At 48.4% G+C, this 20,366-nt stretch overlaps 2 protein-coding genes across 2 annotated transcripts in view; both read right to left on the bottom strand.

Annotated features, from left to right (window-relative positions):
• Positions 1-20,366, bottom strand: part of LOC135974173 (uncharacterized) — a 266,713-nt gene that overhangs the window by 51,628 nt on the left and 194,719 nt on the right. The window lies entirely within an intron of this gene.
• Positions 1-20,366, bottom strand: part of LOC135974172 (maestro heat-like repeat-containing protein family member 7) — an 80,140-nt gene that overhangs the window by 45,607 nt on the left and 14,167 nt on the right. Inside the window, exons 7-12 of the mRNA XM_065561096.1 lie at positions 12,865-13,112; positions 10,218-10,357; positions 8,017-8,139; positions 7,331-7,410; positions 6,630-6,774; positions 3,850-3,945 (exon numbers count right to left, since the gene is read on the bottom strand). Coding sequence (XP_065417168.1) covers positions 3,850-3,945; positions 6,630-6,774; positions 7,331-7,410; positions 8,017-8,139; positions 10,218-10,357; positions 12,865-13,112 — 832 coding nt within the window. The remainder of the gene's footprint in view (positions 1-3,849; positions 3,946-6,629; positions 6,775-7,330; positions 7,411-8,016; positions 8,140-10,217; positions 10,358-12,864; positions 13,113-20,366) is intronic.

Genomic DNA, 20,366 nt, shown 5'->3' with positions numbered 1-20,366 from the left:
TCAATGAAAGTTTTGACATTGATCTAAGGACCGATCCAATGCCCATTGAAGTCAACGGAAAGGTCCCCATTTGATTTCAATGAGCATTGGATCGAGCCTTTAATGGATGCAGGATTGGGTCCTATGTAAGGAAGGGAAGGGCCAAGTCTTCTCTGGACAAGCCACACAATCCAGCATTTCATTCAGCAAAATAAGAGAAGCTGGAGGAAAACTTCTATTCTTTCATGATTGCAGACTTTGGGCCAGCCCTCATGCTCTGTAGTTAGCGGCAGTCTTGGTTCCCATTGCACCCATTGGTTCTTACTGTGGGACAGCTGGAGCTGGGAGTTCTGTGGAGGCCAGGTGCCAGCCCTCACGGGGGACTAGAGTCCTGGCAGCGACCCCTCCAATTGCATCAGGAGTGGCAATGATGGGCAGTACGCAGGTGGTGTCGGAGAGAAGGCTTTGGATTCTTCGACCATGGGATGGTGTTCCAAGAAGGAGTGCTAGGCAGAGACGGGCTCCACCTAATGAAGAGAGGGAAGAGCATCTTCGCCAGCAGGCTGGCTAACCTAGTGAGGAGGGCTTTAAACTAGGTTCACCGGGGGAAGGAGACCAAAGCCCTGAGGTAAGTGGGGAAATGGGATCCTGGGAGGAAGCGCAAGCAGGAGAGCGCAAGAGGGGAGGACTCCTGTCTCATGCTGAGAAAGAGGGACGATCGATGAGTTATCTTAAGTGCCTATACACAAATGCAAGAAGCCTGGGAAACAAGCAGGGAGAACTGGAAGTCCTGGCACAATCAGGGAACTATGATGTGATTGGAATAACAGAGACTTGGTGGGATAACTCACATGACTGGAGTACTGTCATGGATGGATATAAACTGTTCAGGAAGGACAGGCAGGGCAGAAAAGGTGGGGGAGTTGCGTTGCATGTAAGAGAGGAGTATGACTGCTCAGAGCTCCGCTATGAAACTGCAGAAAAACCTGAGAGTCTCTGGATAAAGTTGAGAAGTGTGAGCACCAAGGGTGATGTCGTGGTTGGAGTCTGCTATAGACCACCAGACCAGGGGGATGAGGTGGACGAGGCTTTCTTCTGGCAACTAGCAGAAGTTGCTAGATCACAGGCCCTGGTTCTCATGGGAGACTTTAATCACCCTGATATCTGCTGGGAGAGCAATACAGCGGTGCACAGGCAATCCAGGAAATTTTTGGATAGTGTAGGGGACAATTTCCTGGTGCAAGTGCTGGAGGAACCAACTAGGGGCAAAGCTTTTCTTGACCTGCTACTCACAAACAGGGAAGAACTAGTAGGGGAAGCAAAAGTGGATGGGAACCTGGGAGGCAGTGACCATGAGATGGTCGAGTTCAGGATCCTGACACAAAGGAGGAGAGCAGCATAATACGGACCCTGGACTTCAGAAAAGTAGACTTTGACTCCCTCAGGGAACAGATGGGCAGGATCCCCTGGGAGAATAACATGAAGGGCAAAGGGGTCCAGGAGAGCTGGCTGTATTTTAAAGAATCCTTATTGAGGTTGCAGGAACAAACCATCCCGATGTGTAGAAAGAATAGTAAATATGGCAGGCGACCAGCTTGGCTAAACAGTGAAATCCTTGCTGATCTTAAACGCAAAAAAGAAGCTTACAAGAAGTGGAAGATTGGACAAATGACCAGGGAGGAGTATAAAAATATTGCTCAGGCGTGCAGGAGTGAAATCAGGAAGGCCAAATCACACTTGGAGTTGCAGTTAGCAAGAGATGTTAAGAGTAACAAGAAGGGTTTCTTCAGGTATGTTAGCAACAAGAAGAAAATCAAGGAAAGTGTGGGCCCCTTACTGAATGAGGGAGGCAACCTAGTGACCGAGGATGTGGAAAAAGCTAATGTACTCAATGATTTCTTTGCCTCTGTCTTCACGCACAAGGTCAGCTCCCGAATTGCTGCACTGGGCAGTACAGCATGGGGAGAAGGTGACCAACCCTCTGTGGAGAAAGAAGTGGTTCGGGACTATTTAGAAAAACTGGACGTGCACAAGTCCATGGGGCCGGATGCGCTGCATCCGAGGGTGCTAAAGGAGTTGGCGGGTGAGATTGCAGAGCCATTAGCCATTATTTTTGAAAACTCATGGCGATCGGGGGAGGTCCCAGATGACTGGAAAAAGGCTAATGTAGTGCCCATCTTTAAAAAAGGGAAGAAGGAGGATCCGGGGAACTACAGGCCAGTCAGCCTCACCTCAGTCCCTGGAAAAATCATGGAGCAGGTCCTCAAGGAATCAATTATGAAACATTTAGAGGAGAGGAAAGTGATCAGGAACAGTCAGCATGGATTCACCAAGGGGAAGTCGTGCCTGACTAACCTAATTGCCTTCTATGATGAGATAACTGGCTCTGTGGATGAGGGGAAAACAGTGGATGTGTTATTCCTTGACTTTAGCAAAGCTTTTGATACGGTCTCCCACAGTATTCTTGCTGCCAAGTTAAAGAAGTATGGGCTGGATGAATGGACTGTAAGGTGGATAGAAAGCTGGCTAGATCGTCGGGCTCAACGGGTAGTGATCAATGGCTCCATGTCTAGTTGGCAGCCGGTTTCAAGCGGAGTGCCCCAAGGGTCGGTCCTGGGGCCGGTTTTGTTTAATATCTTTATTAATGATCTGGAGGATGGTGTGGACTGCACTCTCAGCAAGTTTGCAGATGACACTAAACTAGGAGGCGTGGTAGATACACTAGAGAATAGGGATCGGATACAGAGGGACCTAGACAAATTAGAGGATTGGGCCGAAAAAAACCTGATGAGGTTCAACAAGGACAAGTGCAGAGTCCTGCACTTAGGACGGAAGAATCCCATGCACTGCTACAGACTAGGGACCGAATGGCTAGGTAGCAGTTCTGCAGAAAAGGACCTAGGGGTCACAGTGGACGAGAAGCTGGATATGAGTCAACAGTGTGCTCTTGTTGCCAAGAAGGCTAACGGCATTTTGGGCTGTATAAGTAGGGGCATTGCCAGCAGATCGAGGGACCTGATAGTTCCCCTTTATTCGACATTGGTGAGGCCTCATCTGGAATACTGTGTCCAGTTTTGGGCCCCACACTACAAGAAGGATGTGGAAAAATTGGAAAGAGTCCAGCGGAGGGCAACAAAAATGATTAGGGGTCTGGAGCACATGACTTATGAGGAGAGGCTGAGGGAACTGGGATTGTTTAGTCTCCAGAAGAGAAGAATGAGGGGGGGATTTGATAGCAGCCTTCAACTACCTGAAGGGGAGTTCCAAAGAGGATGGAGCTCGGCTGTTCTCAGTGGTGGCAGATGACAGAACAAGGAGCAATGGTCTCAAGTTGCAGTGGGGGAGGTCCAGGTTGGATATCAGGAAAAACTATTTCACTAGGAGGGTGGTGAAACACTGGAATGCGTTACCTAGGGAGGTGGTGGAGTGTCCTTCCTTGGAGGTTTTTAAGGCCCGGCTTGACAAAGCCCTGGCTGGGATGATTTAGCTGGGAATTGGTCCTGCTTTGAGCAGGGGGTTGGACTAGATGACCTCTTGAGGTCCCTTCCAACTCTGATATTCTATGATTCTATGAGTAAAGGGAATAACGTCCTCATTTGGAAAGGACACTGTGATGTAAGGGCCACCTGGAGACAGGAAAGAAACTGAGGGTAACAATGGAGGAGATTGTCAGACCTCACAGATGGAAATAGAAGACTCCCGCGTGCTACATGAACCTTGTCACATATGCCCTAATAGGAGAACCCTGTGGAGATGGGGCACTCCGTTCTTTCCTTAACTCTCCTTTCCCTTACAAGCTCTTGACAAGATTTTCCTGTTCCTCTTCCCTACCTTACCATCCTCCAACCGGCATCTCCAGATCCTGTTTACCTGCAAGATCCTCTCTAGCTCAGCCGGAACTGGATTTTCTAAAATCAGACTCTGGAGCATCTCGTTGAGGGTCTGCAATGTTTCAATGAAGAGAACCTGAAAGGAGGGGGAACCGTTATGCTCAGCGCCACAGAGCTGTGGATTATACAAATAATTTATCTTATGGGCTTGAGGCAAGAATCACAGGGTGAAATTCTTTGGCCTGTATTATACAAGAAATCAGGCTAGATCAGGGGTGGCCAACCTGTGGCTCCGGAGCCATATGCGGCTCTTCAGAAGTTAATATGCGGCTCCTTGTATAGGCACCGACTCCGGGGCTGGAGCTACAGGAGCCAACGTTCCGATGTGCCCGGGGGTGCTCATCAGGGGCGTAGCCAGGTGGAGGGAACAGGGGCAGTGGGAAAAAAAAAGGCGTCACCCGCTGCGGCGCTTTTACTGACAGGGCGGCGCTCCGGGTCTTCGGCGGCACCTCGGCGGCGGGACCTTCACTCGCTCTGCGGGTCTTCGGCGGCGGGACCTTCACTCGCTCTGCGGGTCTTCGGCGGCACCTCGGCGATGAAGCTTCAGTGCCGCCAAAGACACCCGGAGCTAGTGAAGGTCCCGCCGCCGAAGTACCGCCAAGACCCGGAGCGCCGCCCCGTCAGTAAAAGCGCCGCAGCAGGTGGCGCCTGTTTTTTTTCCTGCTCCCGGGTGAGTAAAATGAAAAAGGCGCCACTTGTGCTCGGTGGGGGAGCGGCCGCTGCCCCGCTTCCACCCTAGCTACGCTACTGGTGCTTACTGCTCAACCCCTGGCTCTGCCACAGGCTCTGCCCCCATTCCACCCCTTCCCGCCTCATCCCCTGAGCCTGCCGTGCCATCGCTCCTCCCCTCCAGAGCCTCCTGCACGCCACCAAACAGCTGATCGGGATGTGCGGAGAGGGAGGGGGAGGCGCTGATCAGCGGGGCTGCCAGAGGGCAGGAGGCGCTGGGAGTGGGGTGGGGGAGCTGCTGACATATTACTGTGGATCTTCAGCAATGTCCATTGGTAAATTCTGGCTCCTTCTCAGGCTCAGGTTGGCCACCTCTGGGTTAGATGATCTAATGGTCCTTTCTGGCTTCCAAGTCATAAACCAATAGAATGTATAGTTCAGACCTTGTCCTAAGACAAGGTCTATAAAAATAAGGCCAGATCCTCAATGAGTGCATACTGACATAGCTCCATCAGCGGGCGTGAAGCTACACAGATTCATACCAGTGAAGGGTCTGGCCCATACTTCTTGTACACAATAGTTGCTAAATAATTAGCTACTTCACTTATTCAATAATGTGGGTGCCCTGAGCGCAAGAGAAACCGTATTTAGATTTGTTCTGGGCAGTGAATCCTTCAGGAATCTCGAGAAAACTAGCCTCATGTTTCAACTGATATTGGCCTGCCGTGATTCAAAGCTGTGCTCTTGACAATCACCCAGAAGCCAGATGCATCGTTATATCCCTGCCTCATTTCCATTATAAACCAAAGGAAACTGATCACAGAAAGACATCTGCAGTATAAATGACCCTTTTCTTATAATTGCTCTTCCAAATCATCCCCCAAACCTGATGTAATGAATTCATCAATGCCTCCCTTGGGAAGATAACATACAGCAAAGCCCTTATCAGAGAGTAAGGAAAATGTTATAGCAAAAGGAAGTCCTACATTGAAATCAGATTTTTTAACATTAGAAATAAATATCACTTTAATAAATATATCACCTTGTCTTTGCAGGAGTGCTGCCAGCTTTTCTGCTGCCCTAGGCGGCGGAAGGTCCCGCCCCGAAATGCCGCCCCCCACAGAGGCAGCGGAAGGTCCCGCAGCCGAAATACCACTGTGGTCGCCACCCCCCAAATTGTAGCGCCCTAGGCGACCGCCTAATGGGTTGCGCCGGCCCTGTGTCTTTGCCCTTTACTCCTCTGGGTCTTAGATACTATTCACTCCAATGATTTGGTTAGAGAGAGCATATGTGAGCATGCGGGATGTGAGGCAAATTAAGTGTTCTAAATTCTATTGACTTTGGTAGTGAATTTGGTCCAGTGTCTGTAATTTATCTCCCCTCAACTTTAGGGCCATAAATGGCTTTTCAGAATTAAAAAAGCGCAGGCACTGAAAGCTTTAGCAACTCTGACAGTACGGGTCAGATGTTTAAAGATTTGCCACCATATTTACACCCGCAGCTTTGCTCCTACTGGTCTTTTCACCCGTCAAGTTGATCACTTCGATGCCAAAGTAATGGATTTAGGTGTGAAATCAGGTATTTCAGGTGCCCACGTGAGCTAAGGTGTAACTGCAAATAATTGCAGGTCAAAAGTAGGGACTAAAGTAAAGTTCAGGCTGAAAATGTGGCTGTATCGAGTGCCGCAGGACCCCAACTTTATTCAGCCCCTTCATGCAAGAGGACCTAGCTGTGGGAGGTGCCACACACCAGAAATACCCGGTCAGTGATCAAACAATAGCCAGCCCCATTTCTGGGGCAAGCACTAAGTACGTTTTCCTCATTCCACATGCCTCATTCTAGCTTCACCACCCAGATTGGGATCCCCAGTAGTTCCCTAGTAAATTGAAAATGGATGGATCATTTTCATAATTGGGAATGTGGCAGCTACTTGCTGTATGCATGGGACGAATGATCAGGGCCACGTCACCGGGGCTAAAGTCCCCAACTGATACTCCCCAATGGCGTTCCATGAGAAATTTCGCTGACAGTGTAGTCACATATCCCCAATATGGGCCCAAAGTAAGTAACAGGAAACCATTCTTGAGTTACCTTTGTGTACTGGCCGCTTATGCCCCTGATTACTCCTTGCACCTGCAATGTCATTAGAAGTGGCAGGGAAAACACGCTCTTGAGGAATGTTCTCAGCAGGACCCATCTCTGGTGGGAGCCCATGGCCTTCACCACATGCTTTTTGCTGGTAAAAGGAAGAAGCCTGGATTGGACTTTGAGGAGCTGAAGCGTAACGGAGGCATCAGATGGTGAGGACATGAACTGAGGGTTATGCTGAAGGAGCGTGAGACTAAGAGACATCTGGACTATACAAGAGAACAAGATCATGTGAACAGTAACAATGTAGAAGAGTAAGACACTGGCAAAGATTAACAGAATACAGGAAAAGCACGGGAGGGCAGGGACTGGTGACCCGAATAGTAAATCCGGCTCAGAAACGCTACAGAAGAGAGTGAAGGAAATGACTCAGCTGACACCTCCAGAAAGAAAATCATCTCAAAATGTCTGCAGAGACTCTTGGCTTTGAATCACATGTGGAGTAAAGAGGATTACAATGTTACTGGGTAGAAAATCATCAGTCAGCCATGCAATAGTCCCCCAGCTCCTCCCCAAAGAGTCCTCAGCATCTAAAGAGAAAAAGGCACGAAGTGAGGGACTGCTATTGGCAACTCTGGTCCCACCGAGCATGGAGTGAGAAGCCAGGTGTGAAGGCTGGGCAGTTAAATGAGAAGTCACGTTACCTCAGCTCGATAATGATGGCCATGGCCTGGAGCCGTATGGTGCTGGAGAGAGAGTCCCGGGGTTCTTTCTTAATCATCTCCTGTAAGTCACAAAGGGGCAAACATAGTAAATGAGACACAAGTGCTCCCAGCATCAGTCCTACTCCCTCACACATTCATTGAGGAGGTTATACAAAGCCCTGGCATCACAGCTAACTCTGGAGGCCTCAAAAAAGGCGAAATTAGCCACAGGCTTCTCTGGAGTCTCCAATAAATCCCCAGCTAAAAGAACATCAGATATTCCAAAAGTAACAAGGAGCCCAGCCAAACCCCAGGATCTTCCTTTCTGATGGAAGAGCTCCCAGATCATGAAGCTACTCAGCCAGTGGTGTTGTCCAAAGGGATCTCATCTGTTTCTACCCAGCCACAAATTCACTCCCTCATTTCCTCATCCATCTCTGTTCACTCATCTCCTACTTCCCACCAACTAGCATCCTCTCTCTGTCCATTCACACTAATATTTCCAGTCAATCAGCACTGACCTCAATTTTACACACTGAAATAATTGCTTCAGTGTATACAACAAAGTTCTTTACAACTCTCCAGATTCCATGGACCCTAGCGTGGGGTTAGCAGCTAAGTATTCTCCACAGTTCATCAACCTTTTCCAACCAACAACACGGACCCTGTGTATATTATTTACTCACCACTATGGCTCCTGCAGTGTCTGATGCAAAGTTGTGAATAAAAAAGTCAGGCATGTTATGCCAGTCGATGCTCTTGCTGAGAACAAACAAGAGTCTTAAGAAACTTTTTTTCATAATGAAATCCTAAACCAAAATGAGAAAAAAATATATATCAGGGTGAAAGGGATTTAGATAGAGAACATCGGGTAGAATATTCTACCTTCATTCAAAACCCCTCCACACGGAACACCTGGTAGATAAATTAACAATGTTGCAGAGCAATGAATAATCAGGATCAGAAATTGTGGTGAGTTGAGGATGATGATGTATCCGGGCAGCACCTACAATATACTGGGCTCTGTCTGCAAACAAAGGAAGACACAGGCCCAGCTCCCAAGAATTGACAGTCTAAGAAGGGTTCTGATGGCTTCCAGCAGAATGTTGGATTGTGTAGGACCTGACTGTGTGAGCTACTTGTTCAGAGAAGGGTTGGATCAAGGAGAACAAGCAGAACAGCAATGGGACTCCATGTGGAGGACTCCACACAGGGCCTGTTTTCTGTAGGACAAGTAGCCAGATGTAGCGTGACCATGTGTAATAAATGAAGGGGGGGAGCTCCCTTTTATGAACACCCAGCCAGCCAGTTAGCTATAAAGTCCCTCTTGGTAGCTGTTCTCTGCTTGCTTTACCTGCAAAGGGTTAACAAAGCTCCCCAGCTAAAGGAAAAGGAGTGGGCACCTGACCAAAAGATCCAATGGGAGGGCTAAAACTTTTTAAAATGGGGAAAAAACTTCTCTTTGTCTGTGTCTGTTCTCTGGAGACGGGACACGGAGCAGCAATTCTGTGTAAGGCTGGAACCAGGTATGAAAATTCATCTTCCATACCGAGAAAAATCATTGGACAGGGAATGTTTAACTAGACGCGATCGGGTTTATTTCTTTATTTTGGCTTGTGGATCTCCTCTGTGCTAACCCCAGATACTTTTGTTTTGCTTGTAACCTTGAAGCTGAACCTCAGAGAGCTATCTTGATGCTTAATTTTTGTAATGGTTTTCTTTTAAGATCTAGCAAAAAGCCTAAGTTCCAGATGTACTTTCTTCCTTTTTGTTTTTACAAAATTTACCTTTTTTAAGAACAGAATTGGATTTTTGGTGTCCTAAGAGGTTTGTGCATGTTGTTTAATTAGCAGGTGGCAACAGCAGATTTCTTTTGTTTTCTTTCTCAGCTCTTCCCCGGGGGGTGGGGGGGGATTTGAAAAGGCTTGAGGATACCCCACAGGGAAGAATTCCCAAGTGCTCCTTCCCTGGGTCCAAGGGGTTTTTTTGCATTTGGGTGGTGGCAGCGTTTACCAAGACAAGGTCAGAGAAAAGCTGTAACCTTGGGAGTGTAATACAAGCCTGGAGTGGCAAGTATTGATTTTTAAATCCTTGCCAGCCTCCACCTTCTGCACTCGAAGTGCCAGAGTAGGGATTCAGCCTTGACACCATGTGTATAAGCGACAAAGCTGGACCCATTTGTTTTGTCAGTGAAGGTCTAAGGGTACGTCTTCACTACCTGCCGGATCGGCGGGTAGTAATCAATCTATCGAGGATCGATTTATCGTGTCTCGTCTAGACGCGATAAATCGATCCCCGAACGCACTCCCTGTCGACTCCGGAACTCCACCAGAGCGAGAGGCGGAAACGGAGCCGCGGCCGTCGATCCCGCGCTGTGAGGACCCGAGGTAAATCGATCTGTCGACTTCAGCTACTCTATTCTCGAAGCTGAAGTTGCGTATCTTAGATCGATCCCCCCCCAGTGTAGACCAGCCCTGAGAGAGGAGCAGTCGCCAGGGGAGACCTTGGGTGGAAATGTCTCGTCCTTGAGTCCAACGGATAGTGTGAGGCAGGGGGGTAGCCGGGCAAGAATCTACTGAAACTAGCACAGAGTGGTGGGAAATCCCTGCAAATCAAGGATACCACCGACAAACGGGGCATGAGATCACCAAAGAGTTTGTGGGATGTATCTGGAGAAGGCACCTAATATGTATAATAGGAGAAAAGCATCCAGAGGCTGGATTGTCTGGAGTAAGTGAAAGAAGAAAGGTTGAGTGCTGTAGGCAAAGGGTTTGAAGAGAAGTCAGACCCTATGTGATAAACCTTCTGGGATGTCCCAGGCTGGGTCAGGTGGGACGGACAGCGTGAGGGGACACTAGTTTACAGATTAGATGGAGAAGGTTTATACCTCTTTGTTACTATTGAAGTAGTCAACAGTGTTTCTCCATGATTCCAGCAGGAGCATGGCTCCCTCCATAGCACATCCATGCTGCTCACGTCCACTTTCATCCGCCTCCCAAATAGTCTCCATGCACGAGATATCTGGGACTAATAAGAAAGAAGGAATGACAGAAAGAAAGAAATTACTGCCATTGCTGGTTAAAGGGGAACGAACGCGCCCTGAGGTGTCATTCATGGACTGATTGGTGCCCAAAAGACAGTTCATTTAAACCAAAGAAAGGACACGGTCTGTCTGTCTTGGGGTTGTATACTGCTGCCCATCACCGTGGTATCTGGGCTCCTTCCAGCTAAAATCAATGAGCAATAGCGAAGTTCCTAGTGGAAAGCTTGGCGTCACTGGCACATCTCCCTTTTTGGGGTAAGATATCTCTGCTCTGGGTAGGGTTATCTTTTGTTTGTTGGTTTGATTGGTTTGATTCCTACCATTTGTTTTGAATAGGGCTAGACATCTATATCCTGCTTGAGCAGGGGAGAAGTGAAGGAAACTGTGATGCTGGTGAAATAAGCCACTGACTCTCAAAGCAAGAGAGATTGGTGTGATCAAAATCAGAATCAAATTGGGGATTCCTTAAAAAACAAAAACAAAATAAGAGAGACCCAGAATGAGACTCCTTTGCACTTCTATGGAGTTTTTCAGTGGAGGATCTCCAAATGGCTTTTAAAGGTGGGCCGGTATTATTACCACCATTTTTATGGCCGGAGAAACCATGGCACAGGGAGGTGAAGTGACTGGCTCAGTCAAACAGCAGGCCACTGGCAATGCTGGGAATAGAAGATAGTTCTCCTGACTCCAGTCACATCCTCTACCCCCTTTATTTCTTGGATAAATGTTATTGATTCATTACGCAATAAATATCTTGTGCTCTCTGATTGGACATGAATGAGCACAGACCCAAAGAAATACCAGGACTCGCTGTACTGTATAGGGCCAACCAAATAATAGATTTGTCCGACAGCATGAACATTAGCCAGCCAAATATGGCTGAATAGGACTGGCTGATGCTCTTGCAATTAGGATTCAGTTCACATATCCTGCTTTGCCGCCGTCAGCAGCATGGGAAAGCAGCTAGGAGCTCGTGATGGGTGGAACAGCCAGGATAACATCCTCCCAAGGGAAGTGGTGGAAGCCCCATTGCTTAAGTCTGTGGTTTTCAGGTTGGCCACTTATTCAAAGTCAAAAAATTTCGCCTTTACAATCACTATAAGAGTTAGAAATGTGTCATTGCTAACAACGTTAGCCCTACAGAATTCACCTGCACGTGGGTTGTGAGAGGTTGGCCAAGAATATTTGACCTTGAAGGGTAAAGGTGTGCAGGGAGTGGGGGAGCAAGATTATTTTTGCTTTAGGTTATAATACAATTTTCAATGCCTCCTGACTCCCTTGATTGCTCTGTGTAATCATCTGGGGTCAAGACCCACTGTTTGAGACATGTTGGTTAAAGACATTTAAAACTAGACTGGACTAAACCAGGGCTCAGCGTGGGATGGGCCGCAGTGGCCTGGCATATTGGCTTCTTTTTTCTAATGCCTTTTTGTTCTGCAGCATCTAAGCTTTCATTTAGAAACAATGTAAGTCTCTAGCTGTTATTTAAGATTTTTAGTACAGTAATGCCTACGGACTCTCCAACAGCAGGGCCCTATTGTGGAGAGGCACCAGCTGGGCCCAGAGTGTGTGTGGGGGTGTCTCCTTTGCACACTTCTGGATGCAGAGGCGTGGCCACACTTAGGCCCCATTTTACTCCCTCCCCATTCCTCCTTATGGTTCCTGAGAGAGATGTACCTGCCAGAGCAGTGGAAAGAGCCCTTAGTGTAATGAGAACCAGGCTCTAGGATCCAGAAATAGGACTCCCATTCCAACCTAGGTATTGGGCTAGTCAGTCATCCCTAGTGTTGTATTGTTCTGCCTGCTCCAAGCAATGACTTCACTACAAAGGTAAGAAAGAGAAGGGAGAGCAGTGTGTGGTGGAGAGAAATAGAAACTGCCCTTCCTCTTCCAGCAGCCAGAGGTTCCCAGAGAAATACAGGCTCTGGGGGCATCATCACCTCCACCAGTGCTGGAGAGCCTTAGAAATACAGGGGTCTGACCGTCACCCGGGTCTAGTGTTTGTATTAGGGCTTGTAAGTATTGTGTTCACACTGGGGATGGAAGGACCTCACGGAGATCCAGCATTTACCAAACTGGTCCTGATTCAGGAACACTGTCTCCTGTCATTCCAGTCTCTGGGAGATTCCGGGATGATTAGTACTGGGACTGATTACTGCTAGCTCATTATTTATTTGTCAAGCTCCAGCAGTGATCTCTGCCCCCCGTGCAGAACAGAGGGCTGCCCTCGAGCTGCATGCAGACTCAGCCATGGAAGAGCGCCGTCCACCCACTAGCAAAGCCATGCGGCCACATCTATTTGTTCTCCTCTCCTCCACTTTTTCCATGTTTCCCCCACCCCTCTCTGTGCCTTGTCTTCAGTTTTCCCTAAGTGGAACACAAACCCAAGAGCCTTTGGGATCACTGCAAATCTTTGAACACATGGGGGTTGAGACTGAGTTTGCCTCCCTTCATTCCCACCCCTTAGCGCATCCTTAGCCTTTCCTTTTACCTGTAGTGACAGTTCGGGGATATCGCGTCTTGCCTCTCTTCACTTTTTGGCAGATTCGCTTTAGACACCTTAGGATGGGCCCACTCTGCTTAGGAACCACCTTGGGTGGGCCATCTTGAGTATCTTCTCGAGCCAGCTCCGGCTCACACTGACTCCCACTGGAATGTTCCTCTCTTCCCAAGGTGGACGTGCCCTCAGCAGCCACGTCCTCCTCCTTCTCCTCCCTTGGCAAGCTGTGCACGTCCATTCTGCAACAAGTCAGGAAGGGTAGCCAGTTTTGTTTCAGTCGATCTTATTGTCTGCGGGACAATTTCCAGCCTGAAGCTAGTGAGAATGTGTGCGTCGTCCTCCAGCTAAAAATGTGAGCCACAGACAGCAGAGCCCGAGAACTGGGGCCCAGATCCTCAAAGGTATGGAGTTTCCTAACTTCCATGGAAATCAATGGCAGTTAGGAGCTTAAATACCTCTGAGAATCTGGGCCTGGGACCCTGCACCCCCTGCCAATCCCCCCACCAAGTGTATCTCTACACTTGCAGCTGGGGGTGTGATACCCAGCTCGCATACACATATTCGCACTGGCTTGCTAAAATAGCACTGTAGCAAGGATAGCATGGACAGCGGTGAGAGGGGCTAGCCACCCTGAGTACAACCCCACCCGGACCCTATGAGTACGTACTCCGGCGGTTAGCCCAAGCCACTGCCTGAACTGTCGCAGCCACGCTGCTATTTAACACGCTAGCTTGATGACAGCTAGCGCAGGGATGTCTCCTCAAGCAGGGAATCGCACCCTGCTTCGTCCTGCCTCAGCGTAGGGGGCTGGACTTGATGATTTCTTGAGGAGCCGTCCAGCCCCACAGTTCTGCGATTCTACAAAATGAGAAGTAGCTGGGGCCAGATGAAAGGTTGGTGCCAGAACCTCAGTTGAGAATTGCCTTCCTTTTTAGCATGTAAATGCTCAGCTGTAATGAATCTAGTTCTTTTAAATACAGAAATAAATCCTCGACTCAAATTGTATATTAGCAAAGGTTTGGGGGTTCCTTTTGGAACTTTGTTGTTTTAATAAAGTCAATAAATATACTCAAAACTATGCAAAGGATAAGCAGTGTGGTCTAATGGTTTGAGTATGGGACTGGAAACCAGAAATAGATTTCTCATCCTGGCTTTGCCACTCACTCACTGTGTGATGCTGGGCAACTCACGTCCCCGCCCCGTGCCTCAGTTTCCCCATGTACCAAAAAGAGATGATACTGACCCTTCTGTACCTCCCAGGGATGAGGAAGGTTAATGTTTGTAAAGAGAAAAGAGGCGACAAAACTAATCTGACACAATGACGGCACCAAGAGTGGAATTATAAAGCACCTAAAAATCCAAACAAATATATATGTATCACAATATTTGCCAACCCAAAATTCAGTTATGGTGCTTCTAAAAAAACTCACATTGAACACTGTCCATCGCATACGCGTTTCATTTGAATAATACATTTGTTGAGTCAGATCCGCAGCTGCTGGAAATCAGAATACTTCATTCAAGTCAATGGAGCTGTCCATTTATAGCAGCTGAAGACCTGGCCCATAAAACCCAACACATTTTAAGCCCGAAGTTTACTTGCTTTAGAAGTTGGGACTCTTAACTAATTTCACAATCATTGGTTTCCTCCAATACTTGAGCTATGAACAAAGATGGAGAAAAGTTCACAAAGCTAAGATTACAGGATTGATGGTCATCAATCAATATCACAATATACTTCTTAGTCTAGTGGGCAACACAAAGTTGAGCTGTATTCAAAATATCACATTGTGCTCCAATATTACTTAAATCCTCTGTCAAAGATTTAAATTTTAATCTACATGCTTGCGCTCAGGGGAGGCTGTAGCTTTTTTGCCACCCTAAGCACGGCAGGCAGGCTGCCTTCAGCGGTGCGCCTGCGGGAGGTCCGCCGGTCCCGCAGATTCGGCGTACCCGCCGCCGAATTACCGCCAAATCCACAGGACCGGCGGACCTCCCACAGGTGCGCCGCCGAAGGCAGCCTGACTGCCACCCTCGCAGCGACCGGCAGGGCACCCCCCGCGGCTTGCCGCTCCAGGTACGCGCTTGGAGCGGTGGTGCCTGGAGCCGCCACTGCTTGTGCTCCACTGGAGACAGCAGGAAAAATTACAGCTCTTCACATTCATTGCAAATTTCATTGCACTCTCCAAGGCTCTGGATTTTAGTGGGATGTAAGAGGTACATGATTTTTGCTGACCCTCAGCCAGGGGGAGAATTGCACCCTGTCATAACTATAAAGGGAAGGGTAACAGCTGTCCTGTGTACAGTACTATAAAATCCCTCCTGGCCAGAGACTCCAAAATCCTTTTCCCTGTAAAGGGTTAAGAAGCTCAGGTAACCTGGCTGGCATCTGACCCAAAGGACCAATAAGGGGACAAGATACTTTCAAATCTTGGGGGGTGGGAGGCTTTTGTTTGTGCTCTTTGTTTGGGAAGTTGTTCGCTCTTGGGACTGAGAGGGACCAGACATCAATCCAGGTTCTCCACATCTTTCTAAACAAGTCTATCCTATTTCAAACTTGTAAGTAAATAGCCAGGCAAGGCGTGTTAGTTTTCCTTTGTTTTCTCAACTTGTAAATGTACCTTTTACTAGAGTGTTTATCTTTGTTTGCTATACTTTGAACCTGAGGCTAGAGGGAGGTCCTCTGAGCTCTTTAAGTTTGATTACCCTGTAAAGTTATTTTCCATACTGATTTTACAGAGATGATTTTTACCTTTTTCTTTAATTAAAAGCCTTCTTTTTAAGAACCTGATTGATTTTTCCTTGTTTTTAGATCCAAGGGGGTTGGATCTGTATTCACCAGGAGTTGGTGAAAGGAAGGAAGGGGCATGGTTAATTTCTCCTTGTTTTAAGATCCTAGGGGGGTTGGAACTGTATTCACAAGGAGTTGGTGGGAGAAGGAGGGGGAATGGTTCATTTCTCCCTGCCTTAAGATCCAAGGGGTTTGGATCTGTATTCACCAGGGAATTGGTGAAGAGTTTCTCAAGGCTTCCCAGGGAAGGGAATCCATTTGGGAATGGTGGCAGCGGACCAGATCTAAGCTGGTAGTTAAGCTTAGAAGTCTTCATGCAGGCCCCCACATTTGTACCCTAAAGTTCAAAGTGGGGAAGCAGCCTTGACACACCCCCAAAAGCAGTAAAGAGCATGTATATGTATCTCCTCATTCCTTCCTAATCCTGGAAAATTTTAAACATTCAAATGGGCAGCGCAAAACCAAAATGATCTGCCATAGTGGGGAAAGGAAATGTTATTCTTCATCCAAGATGGAGAATTATGGAGAATCAACTTGAAGGCAGATTTTAAGGGCCATGTCTCGAGCCCAATTGCTGCCTCTCATGCCAGCTGTGAGGGTGAGGCCACAGAAGGGGGATCAGCTTCCCTAAATCTCCAGGAACTGAAGTGGAAATCCCCTACTGTCCATTCTGCACCTGGAGGAAATAATGCCACAGCAAAGAGCCTCTCCTTTCCACACTCTGCTGCAGGGACAGCAGGAGCCATCTTTTTATTGGGCCTATATCTGGGCCTGATCCAAGCCCACTGAAGTTAGTGGGCGACTCCCCTGATTGTGTCCTCTGGGGTCTGTGCGTATGGAGCTTGTCTACAGATGAATGGAGGCCTGGAACAGAACCCACTTCCTTTCATTCTCCACTTCAGGGACAAGGACCCTGTGTGAGATCCTAGAACAGGGTCCCAGAGAGGGATCAGTGGAAGAGACTCCCAGAGGGGGCAAGTCTTTCTAGGGATCTCAGTGATCTCCGGAAGTCCCTGCTGGGTTAATTAAATATAACCTTACCATGCAGCCTTATCAACTCTGGAGTTATTCCCTATCTGCCACAATTTTTACAGCTGAACTAAAGAATTGAGTGTAAGAGAGAGGTAGGGCACAAGTAGCCCCTGATCAGACAGCTGGATTCCCTCCTGGATTCTGTTAGGATGGCACTTTTCATGCCAGAGCGAGAGAGACATAAAATGAGAGATTCTCAAAGGTATTTAGGCTCCTAACTCCCACTGAAATCCATGGGAGTTAAGTGCCTAAATACCTTTGAGGTTCTGGGCCAAAAAAAACTAATTTAATTTGGTGACCCTTTTCAAACAGAATTTAAGCAAAGTGGGTCTCTGTTGGTCAGAGGTAGGACAGCCATGGGGAGTAAGAAAGCCCACTTACTTTTTTCCCCTCCGTAATAGATTCGATCTTGGATCTGAAATCGACTTTAGCCAGCACAATACCCAGCCTCTCCTTCTGTACAAGGAAAAGCAACTGACACTGAGGGCCAACTGACCCAGTGTTCAAATCACAGCATTGTGAGGTCACACTGCAGCACTTATGTCATTGTTGCCATGAACACGGGCAGGTAATAAAGGAAGGACCAAGGGTTGTTAACCATATAAGCGACATAAAGTATTATGGATGTGCCTGGTGGCGACTCCAGTTAAGGTTAAGGTTTTGTCTAAAATGGGGCATAAATTCCTGCTTTTCCCTATGAGCAGGTGGTTAACCAGTATGGATTAACCTTTACTCTGACCTTTACTCAGTCAGGGAGTTAGGCACATAAATACCTGCAAAACTCTGGGCCCAACTGCCACTCACAACTTCCCCTGAAGATGGTGGCCTCATTGGTTCTAACTGTCGACATTCCTATGCTGCTCATAGACATTGTGGATGCTCCATCCAGCTGGATGGTGTACACAATGATACCATGCAAGTAGAAGAAACATCTGCTTAAGTCATTAATCTCTGAGAGGCAGCAGGCCCCTGAGTCATCCCAAAAAGCTGAACTGAACTATAATGACGCAGCCCAATAGTGAAGGTTATCTTTATGCAGAACTTCCGTAAGAGAACCTGGCAATATCCACTGGGCAAATCCAGAGTAATGGATTCCTGAGCACCCCCAAATTGGTCCAGAACATCATCAATCTGTAGGATTGGCGGTGTATGTTTTTTGTAACAGTATTTAGCTGTCTAACAACCCCACAAAAGCAGTGTACTTTATCTTCCCTTGTGACTAGAAAAACTGGTGATGTCCATGAGATGGCCAAATCACTCTCTTTTTGACCTGTAACAGGTTTTCTACTGTTTTGGCACAGCTGTGCAAGAGGGTCTCTGTTTATGGGGTGTACATCTCGATGTATCGATATAGTGCTGTCAAATGAGCCCATCCCAGCTTGGCGGTAAGTCCTATAATTAAGATGCCTTTGTAATTGGACAACAGGATATTCACATCCTCCAAGGGCACTGTTGTATCAGTCACAGAAGATGAAACTGATACATTGGTGTTAGTGTGTAATTCAGCACTATCTTCATCTCACCCTGATGTTTGATTACGCACATGGAATCGCCATCGGATTCCAGTCTACAAAAATCTACTCCCAAACTGGACCATATCAGTGACCACAAAGGGGTGTCCCCTGCTGAGGCACCAATATGTACAGTGAGATCTGCCTTGCCTTTAACTGACAATTCTTGGCCCTCAGTTCCGTGGACAGGAAGCTGATGAGAATAGGTCAGGGGGATATTTGCTCAAAGTTCTCAAGTCACTAGAGAAACAGCAGCTCCCATAGCCACTAAACCAGGCAGCAGCTGTCTGATTCACAGTGACCCATACAACACCAGCAACAGAGGTAATGCTACTTCAGTAAATGGCTTTTGCTCTGCTTCAGTTAGTCCCTATTCTAGTCTGATTCACCAGACCGAGGCTAAAACGAAGTCCATCCTGTCGTGTGGACAGAATTGGATCTGAAATGGGCTCCCAGAGTTCATTTATTCAAGGCTGCAGGAATAAAAGCTGTGCTCAGCAATAATTACAGATGCTAATAAGGAGCTATCTGAGTGAAAGACAAACGTCACTTGGGGGGGTGGGGGGAGGGGGGTGAGTGTCCTGGGGGCGGCTGTTGCAGGGACCTTGTGGCAGCCTGAGGCCAGTTACCAATTCTCGGGGAACGCTAACCTGTATTGTACTGTGCAGCCACGAGGTGGCGCTGTGTGTAACAGACCCCAGCCAGACCTAGCAGAGCATTACAGGGCCTTGTGATGGACACACCTGGTGTGTATCTGGCTGAGGGAGAAGCTCTGTAGACAGTGCGTATCTGCCACAGCAGGATGAGGGCAATGGTGGAAGCCGGGTGCTATTGCCTACCTCTGCTACGGCCAGAGGAGACTCTGACTTACAGAGTACAAGCTGTTCTGAACTACGCCAGGCTGAAGACTAGGGGGGATTTTGCCCACCACATGAACTACACAGGACTGTGGGGAACACAACTCCTGGTCTCTTCATTTTTTCACAATTCAGTGACAAGAATAAAAATATGGCCAAGGGCCTTGTAGGTTTCCTTGTGGCAGCTGGCCAGGAAGTGCCCCCTGGCTGGAGAACATAACCGAGTGTTAGCCATGGTCAAGCCTGCCTTTAGGTAGAGGTCGGCTTTGGGTAGACCAGGGGAAGGGAGGTTATGGGGGCCGGCCCTTTAGGGCGAGTCAGGGCCTAGCCTACCTATGACAGGCTCCTGTAAAGGAGAACCAGCCAATCCAGCCCCACCCTGGAAGTAATTAAATCCCTAGGTGGCTGGTTGGCAGCTAAACAGCTAATGAGCCTGATAAAGGGTTACCCGGGCTCAGCTGAAGGGTCCTAGAGACAGGAAGCCGCTGAGGAGAGGAGAGGAGATCCGATCCCATCCCAGGAGAGCTCCCAGAGCAAAGACCCTGGAAGGGGTGCTCCTAGAGAGAGGAGCTCCCCTAAGGGAGAGGAGCTGCCAGAGATGACATTGATAGAAACAGCAGCTGAATGAAGACAGAGCCCTGCACGTGAGGGCTGCAGGGAATAGAGGTACAGTCTGACCTGAACCCAGCTCTGGGAAGGAGGGATGGGGGCTCCTGACTCAAGGAGAGTGAGGGCCTTGAGTTCGAGCCAGAGGCTGGAGCAGAGTGAAGGAAAAGATTTTATTTTGGGGTTTAATTGAACTCAGAGTGGACCCCAGCAGGGGACTTTTGTCTCAGAGCTTTTGGACTGTGTGGAGCAGTTTAAGGAGTTCTGAAGAGGGTAAACTGAGGCAGGGCAGTGGCAGGGCCACCCAGAGCCAGCTGAGGAGGAGCTTGGGGGTGCCACACCATGATGAGTCTGCACAACTGGCCCCCCCCTTTAACAGAACTGCTGCCCGTTCCCCATGCGGACAAAGCCTCCCTCTCTCCGGTCTGTCTGCGTGGGCCCAATGGAGCCTGCGTCCCTGAGTGTGAACCTGGAGCAGCTGAGCACAGGGTGGTGCCTCCCACCTGACTCCTGGCCTCCTCATCCCAGCTCTCCGGTGGTTCCCTCTTCCCTGAAACCTGTGGCTGTCTCTGAGCCTGCTCCCCCTGCCCCACCCTGGGGGTCCTGAGCCCCCTGATGGCTGGATGCTGAACTGGGGTGACCCAGGGCCCAGCACGGCACCAGCAGTGTCACTACAATACTGTCAGACCCAGCCGG

Source organism: Chrysemys picta, chromosome 11, assembly GCF_011386835.1.
Source record: "Chrysemys picta bellii isolate R12L10 chromosome 11, ASM1138683v2, whole genome shotgun sequence".
NCBI classification, from domain to species: domain Eukaryota; kingdom Metazoa; phylum Chordata; order Testudines; family Emydidae; genus Chrysemys; species Chrysemys picta.
The sequence above is the reverse complement of the archived record's forward strand: the minus strand, read 5'-3'. Positions and strand labels throughout refer to the sequence as shown.